General features: G+C 32.5%; 1 protein-coding gene across 4 annotated transcripts in view; it reads left to right on the forward strand.

The window, feature by feature from the left end:
- Window positions 1-26237, forward strand: part of LOC128987375 (sodium/calcium exchanger 1) — a 116976-nt gene that overhangs the window by 81713 nt on the left and 9026 nt on the right. For 2 of the 4 annotated variants that reach the window (XM_054408196.1, XM_054408212.1), the window contains exons 2-6: window positions 6253-6338; window positions 15097-15195; window positions 20450-20595; window positions 23491-23593; window positions 24729-24842. In XM_054408196.1, the coding sequence (XP_054264171.1) occupies window positions 6253-6338; window positions 15097-15195; window positions 20450-20595; window positions 23491-23593; window positions 24729-24842 (548 nt within the window). Of the gene's footprint in view, window positions 1-6252; window positions 6339-15096; window positions 15196-20449; window positions 20596-23490; window positions 23594-24728; window positions 24843-25843; window positions 26003-26237 lie in introns of all 4 variants that reach the window. The other 2 variants (XM_054408204.1, XM_054408221.1) reach the window with 2 other exon arrangements.

The raw sequence follows: 26237 nt of genomic DNA on the forward strand, positions 1-26237 counted from the left end.
TAGCATTAGGGAATAGCTTATATGTAATATTACTTCAACAAAATAGTCACTATTTTAAGACATTCTAGAGCTTGTTGTATCTTAATCTGTTAATTTTTAGTAACAAAAAATATTTAATACTTAACATTACTGTTAAGTTTAATAGTTTTGTGTTTTGAACGTTGTAACTTAAATTAAAACATTATCAACCACCTATACATACACTGTGTTTGTAAACCCTTAATTGTAACAAAAATACAGTATGCTGTACAAGAAATATACAAATATAAGCAAAAATAACCAACTACAAAGTATCAAAGAAATCTACAAAGTACGGTACTGGATATTGAAAACGACTAGAGCCTAGTAAATAGCTTTTGCAGCATCTGACAAAATGCATATAAACGCATTGACAAAATCACAAGGTGTTTTGAACTCCTTCGCCATAATTGAGTCTTAGTTTTATGCCCTTGCTTCAGACAAAGACTGTGACAAGGAGAACTAATTGACGTTGAACAGTGTTCGTGCAAACTTAATCTACAGGTGCAACCACTGCATAAATTACTTCGGGTACCAACAGTTGTCCACTCCATCTGAAACACTCGTCGATTATCTAGCGGTAAACTTTCATGAGAATAAAATCAAACGTATGTCTAACAGTTTGTTATTGAAACAAAGTGTGTTGATGTGTCATAAGCATCGATCTCTATATAAGGCATAGATGAATATATTTAAGTTTATTAGAATATTAGCCAATCATTTTGCACTCTTGTACATTGAGGGTTTAGAAATGATTGCTTACTGTTTACTTTTACAAAGAATCTATTTAATACACTGGTTCAGCTTCAGTGTTCATAGTAGTATTGTATTATTCTCCTTTGTGTGTACTAGACTTGAAGCTTTTTGAATGTTAATATAACATATCCTGGAAAATTTACACAAGAAAACTCATTATTTAACCAGTTTCTTAGTTAGTGTTCTAAAATAAAGTTTAGAGATAATCGTACAAAAAAACTAACAGCTAATTTTAAAATGTTTACACACCCACAAAAGTGTTACACAAGATTATTCAAACATATGTCATGCCATTTACAAATATTCTTCCGATATTTATTTAGTGGAACCTCGATAACAAGACCCTCAATAACAAGTCATTCTTGATAACAAGTCATTTTCAAATCCCCTAGAATTTATTTTACCCCTAATCACATCTTATTGCAAACCTCGATAAGAAGACAACCTTGATAACAAGTCTTATTTTATAAATCCCACGAGGGTCTTGTTATCGAGGTTCTACTGTAATATTTTATGGAACAGCTGAACTACCAAACCTAGGCCAATATTAAACTTCTACGGCAGGTAGTATCTGTAAATGTTTATGGATATTCGAAATGTATCTGAATAATTTATATGACTGACCTTTCTCTCTACTATTTCAGTTATCAAGGCATTGTTTGTGGATGATTATTGGGTCAGTAGGCCATTGAAAGGCTGCCAAGCGTGCCATCTTGATCACTGACGTCAGATGAATCAAAAGCCAAAAACTGGGAGGCCTGGGGGCCACGACAAATATTTCAATGTTTCTTTTATAGATTTGCTTGTATATATGTTTTGGGAAAATAAAGATTCTCGATTAACAAAAGAGTGCTTGGTTTATAAACATTTTAAAGTTTTTTAAATCGATAATACAAAGAGATTATATTTCCTTCCTGCTACTTTTGCTGTACACAAACGATTTTATTTAACGAGCTTATTTAATCCAGACATTATTACAGCCGAGTTCTTAGGATTTTTCAAAGTACTGAAAGCCTATTATTTAGGGATTGTTAAAAAACTACAAAAAACATCTGAAACGTTTTTACATTAGGTATAAACAGATGTATACAGTGTGTTACAGATGTCCCGGAACAGTTTTATATAAATTTAACCATTATATCCAATATAAAAATATATAAATTGAAATACCAATTATAATCTTAAGAATCCACTTTTTAATTAACTATCATTTTAACTCTTACTGGTATGAAATGAATGAATGCACATTTTGACTCTATCCAAAAGTGGTGACCTTTTTTTAAGTAATGCCATTGATTATTGGGTCAGAAAAAAACAACTAATTTACTGTTAGAATAGGAAATACACAGTATTACAATATTTTAGAACAATTGGATGAGACAACTTAAAGGAAACTTTAAAATGTCGCCATTTTTTATAGAGTAAACCTGTTTAAGGTCGGGTTAGCGGCTTCATTTTTTACCATTTAAGACATTTAATTTGATCTACATATCAATCAACCTTTCCTTACATCTTAGATTATCCACTTACACCTCGTAGGCCCTCTTAAGAGATCATAACAACTCTTTTAAAAAGTGAATTTTTATGATTATCATAGGTATACCAATTTATACTGTTTTTTATACAGAATAATAGTTAAACATAATATATTAAACAGTTCCGGGACTTTTCTAACGCACTGTGTGTATGCCTTTGCTTTACCAATAACGGTTAATTCACAACTACTTTTGGTACTGTACGGACTTTATTCTGAATTGACCAACTTGATAGCATGTGGTTCTATGTGTGTTATTTTAGTCAAAATGGCTATCATAACAAGTCTCATTAATGTTAACGACGCCGCATCCCTGCTACACGTTGGTCTATTTTTACTTACTTTATTGTATGGTTGGGTTAGAGAGCCACGGCAAGTTTATTAGCTAAATGTTAATCACATTTGGCTGAGAGATCACAGACATAAACATTATGGTGCGTGTTTCTTCGTGGATATACACTACTGTGGATATACACAGGGTGAGCCAGAGCCACCGTACACGTACTTTCATGGAAGTACGTTTTTACCTAGAAACGAAAAATAAAATTATTCCCCCCTAAATCCTATACGAAGAATCCATAATACTTAGAACGTGATTCAAGCACAGGGTGTTCCAAAAATGAAGGTCATGGGTTCGAATCACGAGATTTTCTTATGTCAAACCATGTCTCATTGTACTTGTTAAAAAAGGTCTTGCTTAGAGCTCTCTCAAATATTTTCAAAATGGCGGCAATTTTTGGGAATTTTTCGCGTATTGACGCGAACATTTATAAATACGCCCTGTATTTTCAAACCGCTAAACATTTTTGCATTCTGATTGAAAATTTTAAATCCTGGTAAACACAGCTTTACAATGATGTGTCACATATAATAATTCTCAAAATAATCATTTTTACCTAAATAACATTTTTTGCAATGTTGGTAGCCCTGTAAATATGAAAGAATCAAAAGGCAACATATGTCAAATTGCATATCATCTTAAGCGTCTTTTTAAGATTGAAAATTTTGCAAATGTACACCTACTGTCTGTTTCTTTTAGTATTTGGTAATAACCAAAAACTAAATTTCCCCATTTAAAATGCATGTTACTTCAAGCCTTAAACAAAAAAAAAAAATAAAAAAACTCTATTGTGTAATGCGATTAACATAAAGGGGGTTTTTCTACAATATTTACGATTTTTTCCTATTGGAATACATATAACCGTTTAGGAATAATTTTAGGTTTGTACATCCTAATTAATTCTTATTTCTTTCAATTTCAAAATATGTAAATTTAACTGATTGTTTAAATGCATGATATTTATTTAAAAAGGTTATGTTCGGATAAACTATTTACCCTTATACTATGCATTTATTACGAATTAGTATGGCTTTATACCCTTGAATACATCACCCCTTTCCCAAGTATTTGGAAAGTACATTTATAGATGTACAACATGTGAGGGAATCTGTGTGAGCTACAAAAGTTCTCTTGAAGGAAATTTATTTAAGATCAGCTTTTTCACACTCACGTACTCATAGATATATCTAACATCTCATATCACAACAATTTACCTTATTCATACATTCCGTGTATTTATCTAATTACATCCAAACATTAAATACCAAATACCAATTTGTATTCTTACACGTTTAGCATTTATAATCTTACGACGTATAGCCTAAATTAAAATCTTAGTATGAATTTATAAGACTTTCTTGTATTTCAAAGTTTTTGCAATTTTATATAGTATTCATTAAATAACTTGATTATGTGCCATCATGTATTAGAATTGGTTTCGAGATTGGTACATATATGTTTAAATGTACTGATAAAATGAGTGGTGTGAGGTAACAGGTTTCGAACCCACGAGTAGTGCTACCTACTAAAACACCGACTCACCTAAAATATTGTTTATAATTTGAATACATTTAACACTCTCTAACTCCAAATATTTAGGACGACATGGTTGGTTTTAATTGGTATGGCTCTAGTAAAAGGTTGATGAGAACAGAGGTTTGAATGAAGTTGTTTATGATACGGGAGGCTATAAAGGTCCCCAAGCAGGAAAGTAATCTAGCGGGTCTGTATATATTGTGGCGAAACTGCTTTCTAATGATACGAGCCGCAACTCTTCAAACAGTTTTGGTCCTCATATTAAATTATATTTACTCTCCCAGATTTTTATATGCAAGTTTAGTACTTGATATGTTTGAAAAAATACTTTTACCTGACGCTATATTTATCCATATTTAACTTTTATTTTCTAAACAAAGTTTAAAACTTTATAATAACAGTATTTTATAAATAAGGATTCTCTTCAATGTAAGTTAGCAGCAAAAGTATATACGTTTATCTTAGTGTATGTACACATATTTATGCTTTTCATATTTAAATTGAACACTAAATCAAATTAAGTAATAACTTTTCCTTTACATATTTGTGGCTTTGAATATTTTACTTCAAATTTAATTGAAATTGGTTACTATCACCTTCAAATCTAAAAGTCGCTGGTTCGATTCAAAGTGAGACCATTACCAGAACAAGATGACATTCGTGATTTGGCAGTCAATTAATGGGTCAACGTTGGATAGTAACAATACCAGGGATTGGACGCTTCCTTGAAAGCACGTTAACAACAAAACTGGTGAAGATAGGTAAAATAAATATGCCTACTAATACATAAACAAGCAAATTTGACTATCAGATGATACATTTACAGTTTAAGAAAAAAAAGTAGTCAATGAATGAAAAATTTCTTACGTACATTGTTGATCATATTGAATAAAATTCCCCTGTCTCTCTGGTTACATAATATTAAACTTCAAACCACAGCCACAATGAATAATATTCACTCAGAATATATTAGGCTCGCTGCCATCAGGAACATAAAGTGGTGTTTGATACAAATGTCAATAGTCGATAGTACCAATTTATGACACGTTGTTTTACGTGTCACATAGACTACGATAGAAAAGGCTACCTCGCAAATTAAATTCAACGTGCAGTCAGTCGCTTCAAACAAACTTGTTAGCTGCCATAACAATGTTTATCAAGTGACTAAGATAGGACTTTACAAATAGTTAGTATCTGTTGCATCAATTACCGGGCTGCGAAGAACAAGCTAACTTCTAATCTAAGCATGACGTGTTAACTTATATATTACCTTATTGTAGGTAAATACAAACTTTGATTGTTAGTCCATTAAGTAAAAAATATAAATTAATTATCAAATTACTGTTCCTTATGCGTAATTTGGTGTTAGGAAATGCTGCCAAACATTTCTCTTCCTTATTTCAACCAGTGGTTATATAATAACATTAACACCCTCATGCCTGCCTTGCATGGCTTTTTTCTGTTGTAACCTAACTAATAACCTAATCATTTTAAATATTTTTTTTTTATATATACAGCCATCTATGTTCTAATATAATAAAATATTTTACTAATGTAGTGCACGACGGTATTAAAACGTTGTACATTGATTTATAGCAGAAATTATTAAACCCACCCAGAATAGTAGTTTTCATCACTGGGGGCGAAAGTGGCTCTTTTTGGTACCTAGTGATGATGTATAATATTATTATATTCATTGTAGAATAAAAGAAAACTTTAACACTGTAATGCAAGTTGAGTTTCCTATGGTATTTGTATCAGCTGATTGTTAATGAGGCAATTTAAGGTGTAATAAAGACGTGCGTTTGAAGCAACAAATCAAAAAATCCTCGAAACAGCCCGCTGGCCTACGGATATAAAGTTCGTATAAACGACATATAAAGGCTAGCAGATTTTAGTCAGAATATTTGGTCTGCCACCTCATTATTATTGTATACCAAACGTATGATTTAAAACTTGTATACATTGAATAATCATTTGTATACATTCTTACTGTAGTTATTTTAAATGTTCAGCAAGTATACTATGGACTTATTTAAATGTGTACTGACAATGAAATTCTTTTCAGGCGGACCATTCCTATCGGCATTGTACCCGAGCACTGCTACGAGCGGAACGTTTCTCTTTACGTTGAATTGGGGGAGCCAGAAGAAGGTTAGTTATACTTTTCCAACAAAAACTTATGACCATAACTTAATTAATGTTTTATCATTACTATAAAAAACCACAGTGGTATGTATCCACCTGTTTGGTAAGAGTACCTCGTTAATTGGTCATACGTATTGCAATTTATTCACATACGAGTCATAAGAAAAACGTGTTATTATTGTTGAAACAACTATGCAACTATACAACTGGTAGTGGACTGTCCAGTTGCCTATTCTCTATGGTCTAGTGTGTTCACACTACTGTATTACATGCACGCATTTTATGGTAGAAGTTGATAGAGCTCTGGCCGACTTGAGAAGTTGAAGAATGACCCAGATTTTTTTTTTTTATACTAGGTGTTTGAAGTCAAAAACCCAAAAAAATGATTGTATGGGTAAAAATAAAAAATAAATTAATCTGTTACCAGAAGTTTGCATTTTCTTTGTTTAGGTCTACATCAAACTATATATCTTTAAAGCTTTTCAAACGATCTTAATGATCATGATGTGTTAAAGAGTTATATCTTAGACAAAATTCAACTTGGTTCAACGTAAAACTTATAAATGGTAGCCTTTTGATCTTTTCAGAGATAAATTGAAATGAAACATACAACTCAACCAACAGTTTATAAGGTGTCACATTTAAATCACTTTTGGAATTTAAATCCAGTGACACTTTGTTTGTATGGATCAAAATTATTAAATGAAGAAGTAAGGTTATGGCAATGTTTATATCTTACTCGAAATAGCAGCCATTTGGTCACTTTCGGCTAAACGGACTTAACCCCAAATAAGCCATAATAATTTCTTATAAATGTCAACTAATTTCTTTATTAAAGTATGAAGAATTTCTTATTTATTAAATAATTTATATATTTTGTGAGTGTAGTGTATGTTTTTACTTTAATTTAATAAATAAGACTATTAGTGCAAAAACTAAGTATTGTATGTAATGTAAATGCTATTGATTGATTTGAAAATTTGCATATATTAAAAAACGCCCCATTTTGTTAATGCATATCGCAAACGTCACTGCTATGCCGTTGAGTGCCGTTGAATGCCGTTGAATGCCGTTGAATAGTTCTCGTACGCCGAGTATCAATATTACGAGCCTCATTAACTCAAGGCACGTCTCTTTGCATTTTCATAAAGAAATATCTACCAGCAGCCTTAAAAGCCATTACTCCTTCCTAATTTATTCATTAAAGTATATGGAAAACACTTTTACGCCTTTAGGTTGGTCACTCAAGATTAATTTATAATTTTGAGTTATTCAACTCTCTAAATCTGGCATGTATTTATTGAAAATAAGTGTATTACCTAATATTAGCTCTTCTCTTCAAGTGTAGCTGAATTTAAGAGGCCTTTAAGATTATTGTAATGAATTTTAAAAGTAAATGCAACTTGAAGACTTTGAATAGTCAATAATATTTTTTATATTTAACCATAATGACATTATATAAAAGTTTATAAGGTTTGGAATTCAAGCATGTATTGATTTTTTTCTAAAATGTTATAGCAAACATGTGTAATCACTCAAAAACCAATGTTTATAAATATAGTTATTAGGCCTAATTAAATTCCAAACTAAATCTTGTTATATTTTAGTATTTATTCAGGTACATTTTAATATTAGTAAAACCATATTGTCTCAACATATATATAATTTATAATCAACATTTATTCATTGGCTTATCCAAAATTATTATTCAATACAATACAATTCCTCCATTTAAAATACAGTGCATCTGGGTTCAAGATTATCAATAAAATTCAACCATGTTTTTAAATATGTGAACCCCATAATTTAAGAAATGATTTACAACAATGAACAAAGAGAGTGCAGTTAAGGCATCCAAGAAGAACATACAGAAACTATTAATTGTAATAAGTAGATTGTGAAACTATTTAAATTATAAAATTAAGTGTTGCCAAAATATCCAAATTAACTGAAGAAAGAAGAATTAGGCATATATGTTCAGAAGAAAATTATTTCAAGAAGATTCGTGAGAAAATTCCATTTATTAAGTTATTAACTTAGACTATAGACTCATCCAGCATCCGTTTTGGGACTAAACCTACCTCAATATTTCATTGAAATTAACAAAAAAAAAAGGAAAATTAATCATCCTACTAAAATATTGTTTCCAAATTATTACTCAATCTACATTTAACTTATTGCATTTTATAAATTCAAAGAAATCTTTTGATTCAGTCTGCACGATTCCCCACTTCACCCCTGAAGAATTTTTGTAACCACTGATTTACCATTAAACATTGTATGCAATAACATCTGTACCTCATCATTTCTATTATTAAGATAAAATTAAAATAACAACAACATATTTAGAGGTTTTATTTCACATGTTATAAACCTTAAGTAAACCTTATAAGAAATGGCTTTGTTTTTTTCCATTATTATTTAAAAAATATTGTATATGTACTCGTACAGTAGTTTTATTTTAATATAGTTAAATTAAGTGTATAGGAAATAAGTATGATGTGGATAATCTAAAGTCAATAGTTTTGACTAAATTCAACTAGTAAGACTCTAGCCAAGATATAATGAGAAAAGTTACATGCTTGATTTAATTGGGATTGTATGTCGAGTACGTTTGTCTACCACCTTGGTACAGATGTGATGTGATTATTTGTGCAATTTACCTACATACATGTTTATTATTATGTATATATATTAATTTTTATGTAGGTAGCCTACTAGTAAAATATTGTAAGCATGGCATATTGTAGGTCAACCATCCTATAAAAATATGTTGTTTTTACCATCATTTAAAGACAAAGCTGGAAAGCCAATTATTTGTGATAAAATTGTCATATATTAAATATACCATATATTTTATTAATGAAAAGGCGATCAATCGAAAAGGCTATAGAGTCTAGAGAGAAGGATTGTATTTGGTAGAAAATAACTTATGTGTGGTCAATGTCAATTGGATTCAAAAAACAAAGACATGAAATCTTTTAACATTTTAGATGACTATTGTGGCCATTGAAATGTAAATGCCAATTAAGCTTTAAGTATAAGTAAGGATATAAGTAGTACATAAGTAGTGCCAATTAACCTGCCCGCAAATGGTTGTTTACCAATTACTTAAAACAAATACTTAAAGCAGAGCTTTATTTCTGGCTTAGTTAAGCTAGTTAGAAAGATTGAGCTATTCTAGTGGCAGAGCGCAGAGCTTTGGTCCTCGAATCATTACCCATGTATTCAAGCTAAATGATAATGCCTCGACCCTCTAGGCCTAACCTGAAGTGATATTTGAAACGGTTCTTCGAAAATGTTGAAGAACACGAAACCCCTGCTAGTTTTTACATCTAATGCGCTTAGAGTAAAGGGTTAATTTTTTTTAAATAAGCAATGATGCACGCGTTTGACACTTATACGAGGTAGACTAGTGTGGTGTGTCTATGTAGGAATAAGAACACCCCACAAAGCAGTACGAGTGTGAGGGATGTAGAGAAGTGGGGGGGGAGGGGAGTAATGGGAAGGGAGTGTTGTGGTGGACCTCAGTCCCTCAGGCCGTGCAGTGTGCGACAACACCACATATAATTGTCTTTGTGATCAAAACTATGTAACATGTCCTAACTATTTCCATTTCAAATCGTACCGCTGTAACTGGAAACAGTTCTATTTATGTGATGGCATTTGTTTATTCTAGCTTGTAATAACTTAACATAATTTTACAATTTGTTTCCATAGTAATTTGTTAAAAAATGTTACCTTAGGAACAGTTAGTTTTTTGCTCGTTGTTACACAATAATTTAGATAGTTCTTCTTACTTGTTAACTTTAGAGAACATGCAAAACTTTCACGTGGGTTTTGACCGATATTTTTCTGAACTACATTTCTAAATAAAAATTATTAGACTATTACTTTTTATACAAAAATAATAATTTTTTTATCTTGGGCCCACTATTTCAAGTGCAAGTTTTACTCAATCATGCAATTTTGGTTGTTAAATATGAAAATGTCTGCATTATATTTTTGACGTTTGATCATATTCATCATCACTTTCCCCAAAAGTATCATCAATAAACAATTTTTAAAGTGTTTTTTACCACTATAAATTTGCTCCAAGTTTCGAGGGCTTGTTAGCCTTTTGACAGCTTTGACAAACAAACCAGCATTACGTCATCACTTACAGAACCACGTTCTACCATTTCCTTCTCCAGTCACAGAAATCTTATCGTACTCTTAATTTTATCTTCCCTTTGATTTATTTTTACAAGATAATGATCACATCCTCCACTCATCTTTTGACGTGCAAGCACGTCCATTTCAGTTGATAAAACGATAGCAAAAGTGTTTTAAAAAACCTTCCTGAAGATTGTAAGGCAAAGGTTTTGAAGGTGGAAGATGTTGTCAAAAAAGTGTTTACGTTCGACTGTTAACGGTAGACGGCTATGTAAATTGACGTCTATTAGATGATAAACATATAATGAAAACAGATAAACTCAAAGTAGTGTGGTAAAAAGTAATTGACGACTATTGCGTTTATTCTGTTACACATTTGTGTAACATTTAGATTTTAGCTATTTATGTTGTTTTATTTTTTTAGGATTGACATTTACATTTTAAAACAACACTACCAAAGATGTAAAACAAAACTGGAAAATAATTATGTAGAACAGAATTAAGTTGAAAGATGTTTCGCTAAATGATAAAGCGTATAGTAATAAATCCCTGATGTTTAATCCTAAATTCTAATCCAATCTATGTCTGTTTGTCTGTAATATAAATTCTTAAACCTAGCAGAAGGATTTTGATACAATTTTGGAATTAGGGACTTATGAGCTTAAACGAGATTGACAAAAGCCTCTTCCTCAGGAAAATACGTTTTCACTACAAAACTCTTTAACAAATTTCGAAATTTAATATTGGCATTTTGGGTTTATAACCCAAAAGTAAGTATTGGTTGAACAAAATAACAAGGACAAAGTAAACAAAAGAGTTATCAGATGTTTTTACAACAAGCCATCCGCAGTATAGTACCAAATTACAAAATACAGTACAAAGGGAAAAATATTAATTGTAACCATTGAGCAATTATTGCTCTGAAGCTTACTCGATATACTCGATATAGGGCGAAATAGTTCCGATCAAATATGGATTATTTAACTTTGCCCTATTCCACCAAAACATAATCTCTAAGGTACTGAGACATTCCAAGGCATTCCACTAATTACATCTGTGGGTTTCAATTGGCATCAAACTATATTGGATTTAGTTTTGACCGTATACTAAATCCCAATGGAAAAAACAGACAGAATCTCAATTTTTTTAGAAGTATTTGCGATAAAGGGGAAATCGTTGTTAAATGCAATTTAGAAACTAATTTTGTATCAAAATTTTATCTGCTGTCATTGGTGAGAATAAAAGTCGAACGGGTTTCAATGACTAGAGGGGAGAAACATTCTGTGGGTATATCACTTTAAACTTAAGCCAGATCAAAAAAGTGTATCTTACTTTTGTTCAATTTCATTCTTTTACATCACAGAGTTGTTATTATTTCAAGGATCAAAAGTCTATGGTTTGTAATATTAATCTTTGTCGTAAGTCATAAAATGTATGTTTATGCAATACTTGGTCCATGGTACTAAATGATGGGACAAAATATAAGCTAAAAAACAAATTTGGTAAATTTCCTTTCACATTTCTAGACGGGTAATGCATATAAACTGTAATGTCCATTTACCTTGAATTTAATTTTAATTTTACAGAGGTAAAACGAGACAGAAGTGAGTAACCATCAAAGAATAATAATGTTTTACTTCCAAACATATGAAAGTTTACTTTTTCTATGATATGTAGATTATGAATGACATATCGAAAAGGTACCGTATCAAATCTATAATATTTGATCAATTTGTCCTTACTTCTAAGGCTAATTAACTAAAGGGTAATGTCTTCTTCAACAAATCTAAATACCAGTAAATAAAAACCCGTGTAAAAAAGTGAAAAGCGCCAAACTACAGATTCAGTCCAATGCCGACTGCGAGCTTAACGTTGGACGGTGTAATAGTGGTTCTACAAACTCCGAAACATTCTTTCACCTTTGAGAGAAATATAAATTGATGAAAAAACTTCACAATTTTCCTTAATTATGTGGTTTATTTTCAAATTTTAATCCCATGTCTAATAACGAATGTCGTTGCAACTTAAATTTGTACCAATATATTTCAATAGTAAATTTTACTTTGTAACAGTATTATTACCGTGTGAAATGTACGACCAAGAGGCATCTGCATTGAAGGTAGCAGATGTGTACGCTTTTGCGGTGAGTCCTAATCTGTCCAAACCTTAACTAAAGCACATTCCCAAGTGTCGAGAGTTTCTCTGGGCCGCAAAGGCTTCCCCTCCCCCACAACCTAGTGTCTCGCGCTTCCAAAGCCTAATTGGATACAAGCCGCTCAACATTTTGGCTTCTTCTCGCCTAACCTAAACTAATTGCATCTTAAGGTGTGCGAAACCTCAGTTATGTCAAACTATTCTAACTGCATATTTCTTCATTGTTACTATTAGCTACATTTTGGGAAATTAACACTCATTATTTGATACTATTTTTTATAAAGTTTTAACATTTAAAAGTTAAACAATTCTACGGTTGAAAGTCCATGGACAAACAACTATTGTGGATGTGTATAGTTATAAGTAGGAATCAGCGTCGTCGACAATTTATTACAGAAGTCCACGAAAAGATTTGCCTTCTTAGCAAGTTGAAGGTCCCTACCATTTCATAAGTTCTTCACAAAATATATAGTTTGAATTCATAATATCACTTGTCATATAAACAACTTTACTCATACTGTAGATGTTAATCACCCAACCCATTCCGTTCATCAGCAGTGGTAATCGAGTGCAGATGAGGTGGAATGTCCGTGCCGTAGTTGTGGGATATTAGTGGATCTGGCAGAACATTCCATTCATGTTCGCATTCCCCATCGCTAGGTGTTTAAACTGATGACCTCAACCACAACCTGTTAAGTGTTGCAGTCATTAGTTTACGGGTGTAAAACTAGTTAGAAATATGTAACTGTAAACATTTTACTAAATTGGAAAATATAACCCGATTTATTTTGTTCCTAATTATAACCCAACCAAATGACATGTTATCAAATATGTATTTTTTTTTATTTTATCATGCATCACAATTAATTGTCACTTGTGGCAGTGTTTCAAGAGTCTGCTACAGACATACTAGCTCTTAATTTCAGACAGCTTAGTTTCTAACAAAGCGTCTATTTGAATGTATTGATTGAAGCAACATTGTTCTTCATGCCATTGTACTCTCTAGAAACTTTTGTAATATACTGTAATGTAATTTCTCTCTACCTGCTACATCGCTGATCGACAGTTGCCCACTCCCAAAGTTGTCTCAGTCAATGCAGTCCTCTAAAATCTCTCGTATTGTAACTTTTAATTAGCTTTCAGCTATGTATGGTCTAGTCAGCTGGTGTAGTGGTAGAGCTCGGAATCTTGGTCCTCGAGGCCCTGGGTTCAAATCTCGCCAAATCACCAAAGGGTTTTATCTACCTGAAAAAAATTGCAAGCCCAAGGTCTTGCCTGAACTTTTGTGAAAAACAATTTTTGGCATGTGCGGGCATCCTAGAACAAAAATAATAATTATTCTGTACGTATTTAGAAGTTATAATATGATTTTTATGTTTTAATTTTAGTTCCTATATTTAGTTATTGTCGGTGTGACCTCGAAGTGACAATGTTACCCATTGCAATCAATAGATTCGTAAAGCTATAGTAGTAATGCTATATTACATCATAATCATCCCGAAATGTCCCTCGTAACTACTATTATTATGTATATATAGTAATCGCTACTGGATACTTTGTTATTGTAAGTGTTGTGGAGAATGAAAGGTCGACTAGATCACCAGGCCAGTGTGATCGCTGCCAACGCTGTCCACTCCTACCTTTACTCATCATGTAATGTCCCTAGTTAACTACTATTGTTGTGTATATATTGTAATCGCTACTTTGTTATTGTAAGTTGTGGAGACTGAAAGGTCGACTAGATCACCCTCCACCAGTGTGATCGCTGCCAACGCTGTCCACTCCTATATTAACTCATCATGTAATGTCCCTAGTTAACTACTATTGTTATGTATATATTGTAATCACTACTTTGTTGTTGTAAGTTGTGGAGACTGAAAGGTCGACTAGATCACCGTCCGCCAGTGTGATCGCTGCCTACGCTGTCCACTCCTACCTTTACTCCTGTAATGTCCCAGGTTAACTACTATTGTTATGTATATATTGTAATCATTACTTTGTTGTTGTAAGTTGTGGAGACTGAAAGGTCGACTAGATCACCGTCCGCCAGTGTAATCGCTGCCAACGCTGTCCACTCCTACCTTTACTCATCATGTAATGTCCCGGGTTAACTACTATTGTTATGTATATATTGTAATCGTTACTTTGTTGTTGTAAGTGTTGTGGAGACTGAAAGGTCGACTAGATCACCGTCCGCCAGTGTGATCGCTGCCAACGCTGTCCACTCCTACCTTTACTCATCATGTAATGTCCCAGGTTAACTACTATTGTTATGTATATATTGTAATCGTTACTTTGTTGTTGTAAGTTGTGGAGACTGAAAGGTCGACTAGATCACCCTCCGCCAGTTTGATCGCTGCCAAAGCTGTTTACTCCTATATTTACTCATCATGTAATGTCCCTAGTAACTAATATTGTTATGTATATATTGTAATCGTTACTTTGTTGTTGTAAGTTGTGGAGACTGAACGGTCGACTAGATCACCCTCCGCCAGTGTGATCGCTGCCAACGCTGTCCACTCCTATCTCTATGGCTCCTATGGAAGTCTTGGTCGTGAGTCTCCTATTCATGGAGTGATGGCTGTACACTAACATATCTGAAGCTATTTGTTTAACTTATCATACTGCATCGATGAATTCCTGCATAACTCCTGCCTCATTCAAATACTAGCTTATTTTACCTTAATTAACATAAAACTGCTTTGTTTGGGTTCCTAATCAATTGAGATGGTTTTGATAGTTGATGTTATGCTTGCCTTTTAGGTAATAAAAATATTCCTAATGTGTTTAACTTAAACTTTATATTTTCTCTAAATGGTCAATGGAACACACACAGTTTAATTCGTATTTAGGTAGAATCATGAAAATGTTATACACTATTTGTACACCCATTACAAACTATACCTCAAAAATCGACGAATCCACTAAGAATAAATTTTATCAAGATTTAAACCTGATGATCCATAAAATACTGTATGTGGTAGAGCAGGAAACGTAGACTAATGTGTAAGGGTTATACTTAAACGTAATATAACATAGTTCTGCCAAATTTTTTATAAAAGACACAGCAACTCATATAGTAAATAACTCGATCTTGCTTGGTAAGGGATAAAATATTGCTTACAGTTTCAGCTTTGATCACTTGCTCTGCCGAAACATTGCGAGTTCTGCAACAGTTCTCTTTGATCTTTCACCTTTGTAGCAGGGAATAATAAACTCACAATTAATCCTGTATGAAGACCTGATACAAAACTCTATATCCCTAAATTGTATGTTATCTTGAAAACACTAACTCTATGTTTCAATACATAGGAATGTTCTTGTAACATTGCACGTTGTTAATAAGTAAACACCAAACATTGGCGTATTCATATGATCAAGGCACTAAACTACCTATACTAGGGCTGAAAATAGATACAGTATATTGCATGATTAACAGAAAAAGAGTCAATATTCTTGTTTAAAAGGTTAATTTTTTGCCTGGTAGAAGGACTAATTATACGTCTACCTGACAAATATTTTTCTTTTCGTATTTGTTTATATTTCTAGTTTTATATCAACATGATTTTAGTAGAAAAATCATTATAATAATGCATTCAAAGACAGGTTAATGTAACAAACTATTGATAGTTGATTTTTACTTATATTTTAAAAGTTCTAGCAAAGCATGATTAATTTGCAAAAATATTATTTCTTTGTTGCAAAACTACACCCTGAATGTGGTAAGACTAAATGGAAAATTAAAGATGGTTGAATAAGAACCAATTCTATATATCTCGTCGATCATTGCAGTATTGTCGGGTAAAAACTTATTATTTTATGATTTCCCATAACACGCAAGCAAGATTAAAGCGTCCATGGAGGGTTTATTGCTGAAACTTTTACGTTTACCTACCGTAACTTAGCGTTAAGTTATGCTTAGGTGAGGATATATGAGCGTTGGCAATATTCCCAGGAATCTGCCCGGAATATATACAATGTAACCTCAGATATATCATTTTAAATCACGCTGCCATATTACTAAGCACTCCTTGTCTACTGGATTTATAACTTTGGATGCATTCCAAATTAGCAAGTTTTAAATCCTTATGCGTTTCATTTTTATATAAACTTAAAATACTACAAAAATTTGATCCATTGAAAGCACATTACCCTTTAAAAATATATATGCGTTTATAAATGTAATAAATATCTTTATACACCAACGAACATGTTTGCAAGAACCATAACTTATAATTAGGTATAAGAAAGATTGTTGTATCACAAAATCTGTTATGCACTATCACATATTTTAATATTTTGAATATACAAAACTATATACTAGTTGTTTTACAAACCTTAAACCTAAAACTAACAAAAATTGAAAGATACCAGAGAATCAGGTTACTAAATTCTGACTTGCTAATAATTGTTTGTGGTTACTTCGTATAATAATGTACATATGAATCCACAAATTACGATTTACTGAACTAAAGTGTTGACTGTTTTTTTTTTTTTTTTTTTACAAATCATACACATTATTTTAGAGTAGATTTAAGATTTAACTACTGAGATAAGAAAATAATTACCTAGACCCACTTCATAACCCCACAGTCATAAACCAAACCAACTTTTGATTGCAGATAATACAAAAATTATTTTAAAATAAGTTCCTTAGGGACTGCAGAGTCAGGAACATGAAACATTTTAATAAAAACCCATTGAATAAATGAATATATAATCTGTACAAAGTACAAATGTAAAGCTTTGTTTTACAAATTATTGTTAGCGTTATAAAACAATTTTCATTAGTTTTCCTTATCGTACCCATCCAAATTATTCCGCTTCGTTACATATTATTTTCTACGTCATATTTATCCAAAATAAATTAAAATTTAGCTTTTTAAAATTTTATTATTTTTAGTTTTTTATAGTACAGTGTATTTTTTGGAAAGGTGGGGTGGGTAAAGGTTACTTAAATTTAAAACAAATTGTGTAAACACATCCGGCCTGAGATGTGTTCTAATGTTTATCATCATATTGTAACTCTTTCCCAAGAATCCTACATTGAGAGAATCTGCCATCTTCGAAAAATGTGTTTAGAGTGAACGTGGTGTATGCTTTTACGCTTTGTTCGTGGTAAATATTTTGAGAGGGTCTTAGTATATGTAAAACGTATTCAAATTTAGTCATGTTTCACAATAAGCACATTAAAAATGAATAAACAATGAGTAAACAATGAATAGTCATGAGTGGTCATGGTTTCGCCTCTTAATTTTTTTTCTAATTGTTTAAAACTGAAAGATTGCAAAGTGAAGCTTGGGCACTCATAAAATATTATGTGGTTTATTCTAAATCAGTGACTGAACTCGTAGTCTTCTATGAAAGCACTCATACTGATAGAATGACGACGAACATGACTAGAGAATAGAGGGTATCAAAACATACATCCTTTTGGTGGGGGGAAGTAAAAATATTTTGAGAAGTTTTGAGGTAAGTAAACAACAATTTCTCCTTAATGTTTCGATAGGGTCTTACTTAAACAAGATCACTTTTTTATACAAGCCAGTTTGATTACAATACTACTAGTATATTACCGTTTGATCTTTATGCAACACAGCAGTACAGTATTGTATGTAATACACAGACTAAACTGAGCTGAAACAATTATATCCTACCTTTTGACTCCTCTGATATGTAATCAACGCATTATGTGCCCATCTTATGCATGCATTGCCCCTTTCACCTACTACGAGAATAGATTTAACATTAAGTATGTAATAACTAATTGTATGTATAAGAAAACAAATCAAAAAGATTCATAGGTAAGTATTTTAGGTTTTCATAACCCTGACATAAACAAATCAAAAGACGCCAAACAGCAACAAACGATAACCCTTGATCAAGCGCATCGTATTTACCGTACATTCCGTTGTCATGGTGACTATGACGTAAACTTGTCGCACTTCTGGCAGATCTGTACCATGCAAGCGGCTGCTTTAGACAAACAAAATGGAAGTGACATTTATAAAATAATGTCTCGGGAAATATATGAATTCTTTGCTCTTCCCATTATGGTCTGGTTCTTTCCGTGGATGCACTTCCTTCTACAGTATTCAGTTCAGGTAACATCAAAGTGCAGCATTTCTATATGTTCGATTAGGTCGTTTTTATGTAGTTGGCCCAGGTTCGATGCCCACCGATGATGTTGAAGCCAGTGGTTCAAAGTCTTAGAGTAAACTAAACAAAAACAGATGTCATTCGAGAGGGAACTTTCTTTTCATGATAACTTGCACTCTTGAATATATTTTTTTTTTCTTTGAAACACAATAAAAACATTCAAATCATAAAACATATTTCACCTATCCGATAGCTATGAGTAATGTATTATCATTACTAATTTTAAAACGTTATTAAACGAGTAGATTACACTATTTCCATACAGTAATTTCCCGAACAATTTAGTTTTTATTTAATTTCTTTTTCCGACTAAACGTGGGTGGCATTATGACTTTTACAATCCGAGCCCTATTTTCATTACTTAATTATTAAATATTTAGGCTAATGTTTGAAAAATTCCACTTTTCCTGCTTGGAATTAATAAATTGGATTATTTTACAGCTTCCACCGTTTGCCGCCACCTAATCTCTATCATAATCCAATCTAACCAAATAACTTTTGATAAATAATGCTTTTGAGTTTAGGTACCACAGTTAGTTGTTGGTTAGTTAGTTCTTTATGACCACAGGACCTCAACAATTGGGAGATGTTATGCGCCATCATCAGAAATATGTGATGATACAATTTGATATTTAGGGAAAGACTGGTTTTGATAAATTGGTACATTGAACAATTCATGAAATATTTTTTTGCACTTTTTTACACTTTTTTTGCACAGTGTTGCATTTTTTTCTATAATGCAAATTTTTGAGAAATATAAAATCTATGATAAAAAGCAATTTTATAATAACAGCTTATTTCATTTATTATATAATTTTATTTCATTTTATATATATATATATATTTACATCTGGGATGTAAATATAATTTCCAATCAAGTCATTGCAGATTTTTAAATAAGGTAGGAGAAAAGTCAATCACATTATATGAACGATTGCTTACGTGACATGTTGCCGGTACGGAGTAAGTTTCAACATGAAAACGGGAAATGGGGGTATGAAAGGGTTAAACGAAGAACGAAGGTAAAGGGCGTGAGCGAAAACCAAATCTCTTGGAATTGAATCTTCCCACCAAATTTGACGCAAATTGTACTAAATCCCTTTTTTTTGCATTGGGATAGCATTTTGATTCATTTAATACTAATCGATACTCTTAAGTATCCAAAATACGAATCAGCTGCCTTTATTAATGGTGTATAGGCATTAAACAATTATCTTTAATATCAAAACTAACTGTAATTAATACAAAATTAGAATTGGTATGAAAATCTTGGTCTTCTGAAATTATGTTCTTAAAACAGGTAATGGAATTGGGATTAATTTTTTTGATAGATAAACTAATGTTAGATCCTGCAATGTGAAATTTGAAGATAATTGATGCCAAAATAATGTAGATAGCCGTTTTTATTGTCCAACACGTTGAGATCATAACTCATTAGAGGTTATGAAATAAACTGCTTCAGTTTCTTGGGCTTAATCACAAAGTGGTCATAATCTGATACAAAATATTTATGTTATGTAATGTTGTTTACCAGGCTATTCGAATCTATCTGTAATTTAATGGTCTGACTGCCAAAGGCTCAACTTAGTCTTAAGACGTTCACTAACTGACTTATGCTAGAGAGTGAGTTGAAATATTTTATGTTACAGACAAAGACAACCAAGTGCCAAATAACATTAACCACAAGCGAGAGGAGGAGATGACCTCTGAGGAGAAGATTGCTATGGAGGGCAGGCCAAAGCTAGGAGCGATAGCCAGGGTGCAGATCAACATTAGGGAAAGCGACGAGTTCAAGGTTCGATAGCTAGGTCTAACAATGGCCCATACTTTTGAAACTTAATGCTTAAAAATTTAACAAAGACAAATATTTGATCATTTATTTTCAATGCTGCAAACAACACATTTGTTCAATTATAGAAAATAATCTAGTTACGTTTGCCAGAAGGAGTCAAATGTAGTAATTTTTCATGCTGTTTACAGTTCATTTTCAGCTTCTTGTATTAAAACACACCTATCACATCGAGCGATATTTGTTGAATATTTACAGATACCTTTGTATACACTCATGGAAATAAACATTGAAAATGTTGTAATTTTAAACGTTTTTGCGTACGCATAATTGGAAATATCTCAATCGGACAACATATTTGTAAGCCTAGAGTGATGTCACCATGTCAGCTCACTGGTGGTTCCTATTTCCAGTTTTGTTATCTAAATCACAATATTATAATGCAATATTGCTGATGAATATGAGCTTTAAGAATCTCGTAGCATGAACAATAACAAAATTCGACACCTTCTGGCAAATGAAGTATTTTCTTCTTTGTAATTTATTATTATATGGTGTCATTATAAAATACACCCAAAGTTTAATGGGATGAAAACATATATAAACAACTATGCGCTGTAAATTGTCTGTTAATCGAAACAAAACTAATGCTGAACAATAATATCTATTGTAAAATCTGATATAATTGTAAGACATCGACTACTTTGCAATAAGTTTTACATACTACATAGTAAAAATTATTCTGACTTTGCGTAGTTAGCGAAATCAATTTTTTGTTTGGAGTAAGATTTAGCTAAGCTTGATAGCCTACTCCCTATCAATCAGCTATTCTGTTGGGCTTTGTGCAAATCCAAACATGTATTAAGGGAATCTGAAAATCCGAACACAGATCCAAACGTTTTTCATTGTTATTGCATAGTTTAATATATTTAACATTATATTTGCCCGTCACTGTTGAATCGTCTACCTATTAATGACGTTTATATTTTTATGGAAACTTCATATACCGGTACACATAAAATAAAATATATTAAACCCATTTATTTGACTATAACTCGACAATCTACAAAATAAGAAACTAGACCAACGAATATTGAGCACATAGTTTATCATATTTTTTTTTTTTTAGTTTATCATAAACTAAAACTATCAACAGAATTCTTTTTTTAAAGATGGCCATCCAGACATTGAAAAATCATGACAGGACATAAAGAGTAACACATAATGATGAAGAAAAACTTATTGTATTATGGGTTTCCATGGGTTGCCTTAGCTTACTAAACAATATTTACTGTTACTTACTATAAAACAATTTATTATTACAAAATTTCTGTTTCCGTATTTTGCACTTAAGTGTATATAAATTTGATCTAACTGAAGCGTTAACCTTATATTTTATTCATGAATTAAGTAAAAATGCAATGCACATCTCAATCATAAAACTAGTAGCCTACATAGAGTAGTATAGTAAACTTTAAAAAGAAACAATTAATTATGTAGCCTATTTATTCTATAGTAAAACATGTATACAGTACAAATAAAATATAATGCCATGCTTAATTGAGTTAGACATACAGGAATTCCTGGATACTGTAAAACTTCTCTTCCACTGGATACTTTCCCTGCTGCTTACGAAAACCCTTTGGAACCAACCATGAACAGCAATGCTTTACTTTTTCATGAAGGGCCCAGAAAAATTTGCATTCATTTTAGAGAGTGGATGTCATGGAGTACGACGATGTCCAATGGCAATGAATACACAAATTGTGCGACATCAACCAACCGATGGAATATCCTTCATATGATTAACTGCCGACATTATTGCTCTGTATGTGAATATCCACAACAATATTATAATACATAATATTAGCCTTTTATGGTTTTTTTCATCCTTATAGGCCATTTAATTTTTTTTGTTTGTGAACGGATGAATTATCTAAATAAATGCTATTTGGATGAATAGATCTACATGGTGGTAGCCTTTAAGGATACTCAAAGTCCTGTTTTAAACCGGCAAAGACCTTAGCAGCATGGAAGGGACCATCCTAGAAATCAATACTATATGTCATGACAGAGGAAAAACAGCTATAGTAGACTGTAACTAATATTTTTATTCAAGAAGAGGGAGCAGCGTCCTCAATCCATGGCAGATGCGGTCCAACTGTCATAAAGCTGTGATACATTATCACATGTAATATGTTGTGCGTAATATGTTGTCAGCATGACGACAATTACCTACTATTTGACCTAAAATGACGTACTGAGCACTCCTTGATCTCAAAATTATTTAATGAAGCCATTTTAGGATACTTATTGAGAGTTAGTCAGTCTTATTGGAGTCCATTCTAAGATTGTACAGAGATAAGTGAATTAGCTGATTATTCAACTCGAGATTGTAAATTGATACGAGGAACTCCTAACGGTTGTCTCATATGCATAAAATATTGACTTATCTGGACGAATATGAGCTGATAGATCATTAATATACACAATAAAAAACAATGGTCCAAGAATACTACCGCGAGGAACTCCGAACTTGAGTCCGATACATTAGTCCAGAAGTTGTCTGGACTAATGTATCAAGTGATTTTAAGATGGGCAAAGAAGAGGGATTCAATTGGAGGGATCTCTACGAACAATATGCCATAGGGACTTTGGCATTCAGTTTATTTCCTCTACTGATATATTTAATCCTTTGAATTCTTAACTGACGAAAGATATGACGGGGGCTAGGCAAAAATATGGATTCCACCTTTTAACTTTTCAATGGTTTGCGCTAAGAATACTAAACTCTGTAATTGCTAAACAGGAATTGTAACAATTTACACTAAAGGCACAGGTAATTTGATTAATTGCCAGCATGTGAAGCTGCTTGTTAACTTGGGATTGATCTGGTTGCAGAACACGGTGGACAAGTTGGTCCAGAAGCGAGGAGCCTCCGCCATCTCCGTATCAACGTCTTCCTGGGGCGAACAGTTCGCTGAGGCCATTCGGGTCAATCCTGGTAAACCATCAGCTGTTTGTATTGTTGTAATTTACGAGGGAACCCATGAGCAAATGACGCATTTTAATAGGGGTCAAAACCTTTTTCCGAGGCAAAACAATGCCCTTTTACCTTTTAACACTATTTGTGCTGTCGACATGTTTGAACATAAAAGTTGCATTTATTTCAATGTTAAGCAATTGCGGTAATTCCCGTCATCAGCACCCAACGTGTTAAAGATTATGTTTGTTTAAAACAATCAGGTGAATAACTACTAATTCATAATGAATTAAATTGATCGGTTTCCTTTAAAACACCATAAAGAAAGATTCTGCAACTAACTATCAAAAAGTAACCTATTTAAATTCAGTTGCATAAAATGTTACTCTCTCTTGTTTGCAATCACACTGCGGTTAAACGTTTAACTGAATGCTCAGCTGTTAAAGTGCAATTCATATTTAAACCACTATAAATTTTAGTCAGCATCACTGAATCTTTAAAGGTAAACTCTAGAAATAAATTAAACTCGTAGTAGGTAAATCCCAGAAGAAAATTACGTTTTTCGTTACTATTTGTCCCTCCACTAGATAGTAAGCTTTTAAATTACACATCAATCATAAACATCTGTGTAAGCAAGACGGCTGAAAAAGGATGTATCAAAGAAACCCCTTAATGTTTTACGTATCTAATATTAAAACGTATATTATACGTATATTATTGTATATTATTTACGTATACGTAAAACATTAAGGGGTTTCTTTGCTACATCCCTTTTAGCAAACAAAAATCAAAACAAAATTAATATATCATGAAAAAAATATATCTATATAAATAATATATCTATATATAATATATTATTTATATAGATATATTTTTTCATGATATTTTAATTTTGTTTACGGTTGTTACTTTTGCATAAGATGTAAAATAAAAATATATGTATCCGTAACAACAACCTTTTAGTGAATAAATAATTTAAATTGTATGATTATTCACAGTGCCTGGAAGGTCAATAACTACTTACATTCAGTTAAAGATGCTCTTTGTGTTATAATTATTTCTTATTTGTAGTTTACTTTACGTACGAAATTTTCAAAGTATTTTTCCTACTATTATACAGTTGTTTCCCTTTGTTCACCAACACCCGACGTTACAGAGCCGCCAGAAGGCGAGGAGGACGGTCTGCCAGAGACCACGGGCTGTGGAGGATACCTTATACATTTCCTCACGATCTTCTGGAAAATCTTGTTTGCATTTGTACCGCCAGCTGGTGAGTGTGCCTGCGAGTGAGTGTGCGTGTGTGTATGTACATCACAGCTGTGTGAGTGTGTGTTTGTGTGGGTTTTGTAGCTTGCTACTTCGCACCTGGCTCACATGGGACAAATTTGAAATAACATTCAGTCATTCATTGTAAAAGCCTTGAATCTACTATGTTTTGACTTATACTAACTTTACAATACCTTATAGCAGTTCCAATACATGTGCCATTTTCAAACATCACAGGCTAGGAAGGACGTAAAATTCACTTGCAATATCCAGATAATCGCTTTGTTATTGGCTTAAACGTATGACGCAATTAATACACGATGAACAAAAAATTGTTTAGTACTGCATGAATAGTATTACGGTAAGGAATAGCTTCGTCCGCAAGCAGGAGCACACACGAGGCGGGGTCTGTAGCTATGGCAATGTATCCTCGGGACCGAGATAGGCCTTTCGTATAAAAGTATTATTGTTTTTCGTATTTGTCGTGGATTGACGTTGTTTGTCGTTTGTGTAAACCACTAACGAACCTACTCAAGTGGATTTAACTTACTTCCTGAAAGTGTTTGAAAGTGGCATCCCACAAAACAAGTTACACTCACATTACTACGATTGACGCTACTGTCTGGTATTGTAAATACATAAAAGTCATATTTTGGTTCATAATTTCCAGAATATCTACAATTTGCCTCAGAAACTATTATACCATGAAAATAAAAACATTGTTTTATTCATTTTGTTTCATTTATATACGTATGAGCAATGAACCTTCTACGTTTCATATTTTTATTCAGTTTTGAAATTTACAATTTTACAGACTCTAATTAATTAATGTTTACCAAATGATTTATCAATGATTCAACAAGTAATAGTTTTATATTTTTTAACTTTGGTAAAGGTTTTTCTCACATTGTATCAGAAAGCGTCAATGTAAAAGTTTCGTTTACAAGGCGAGTAAATTTGTCCCCTTTGAGATGTGTGTCGCTTAACCAGTTGGTTGGTCCTCAGATATGTGTTCCGGATACTTGTGTTTTGTGTTCTCCATATTTTGGATTGGAGTGCTGACTGCCGTGATCGGCGACCTGGCATCTCACTTTGGATGCACGGTGGGTCTGCAAGACGCTGTGACGGCCATCACATTCGTGGCTCTTGGGACCAGCGTGCCTGGTAGGTACACCATTTCCCCAGGGAACTCACCGATCAGCCATAGTCAGCCGATATAGTTATACTAGGATTAGCCGATAAATACACTTTATAACTTTCCACATGATACGCTCGAAATCACTGTTAATACTATACACAAATTGTTGTATTATGATGTTATTAATTTTTTCCGCAGTTACTTGAAGAGTGCATGCAGCATTGGAAGGATAAACAGAAAGTAAGTATATATCTGCTAGAT

This window comes from Macrosteles quadrilineatus, unplaced genomic scaffold, assembly GCF_028750875.1.
Source record: "Macrosteles quadrilineatus isolate MER2022 unplaced genomic scaffold, UCM_ALF_1.0 Scaffold_1__1_contigs__length_201487025, whole genome shotgun sequence".
In the NCBI taxonomy this organism is placed as follows: Eukaryota; Metazoa; Arthropoda; class Insecta; order Hemiptera; family Cicadellidae; genus Macrosteles; species Macrosteles quadrilineatus.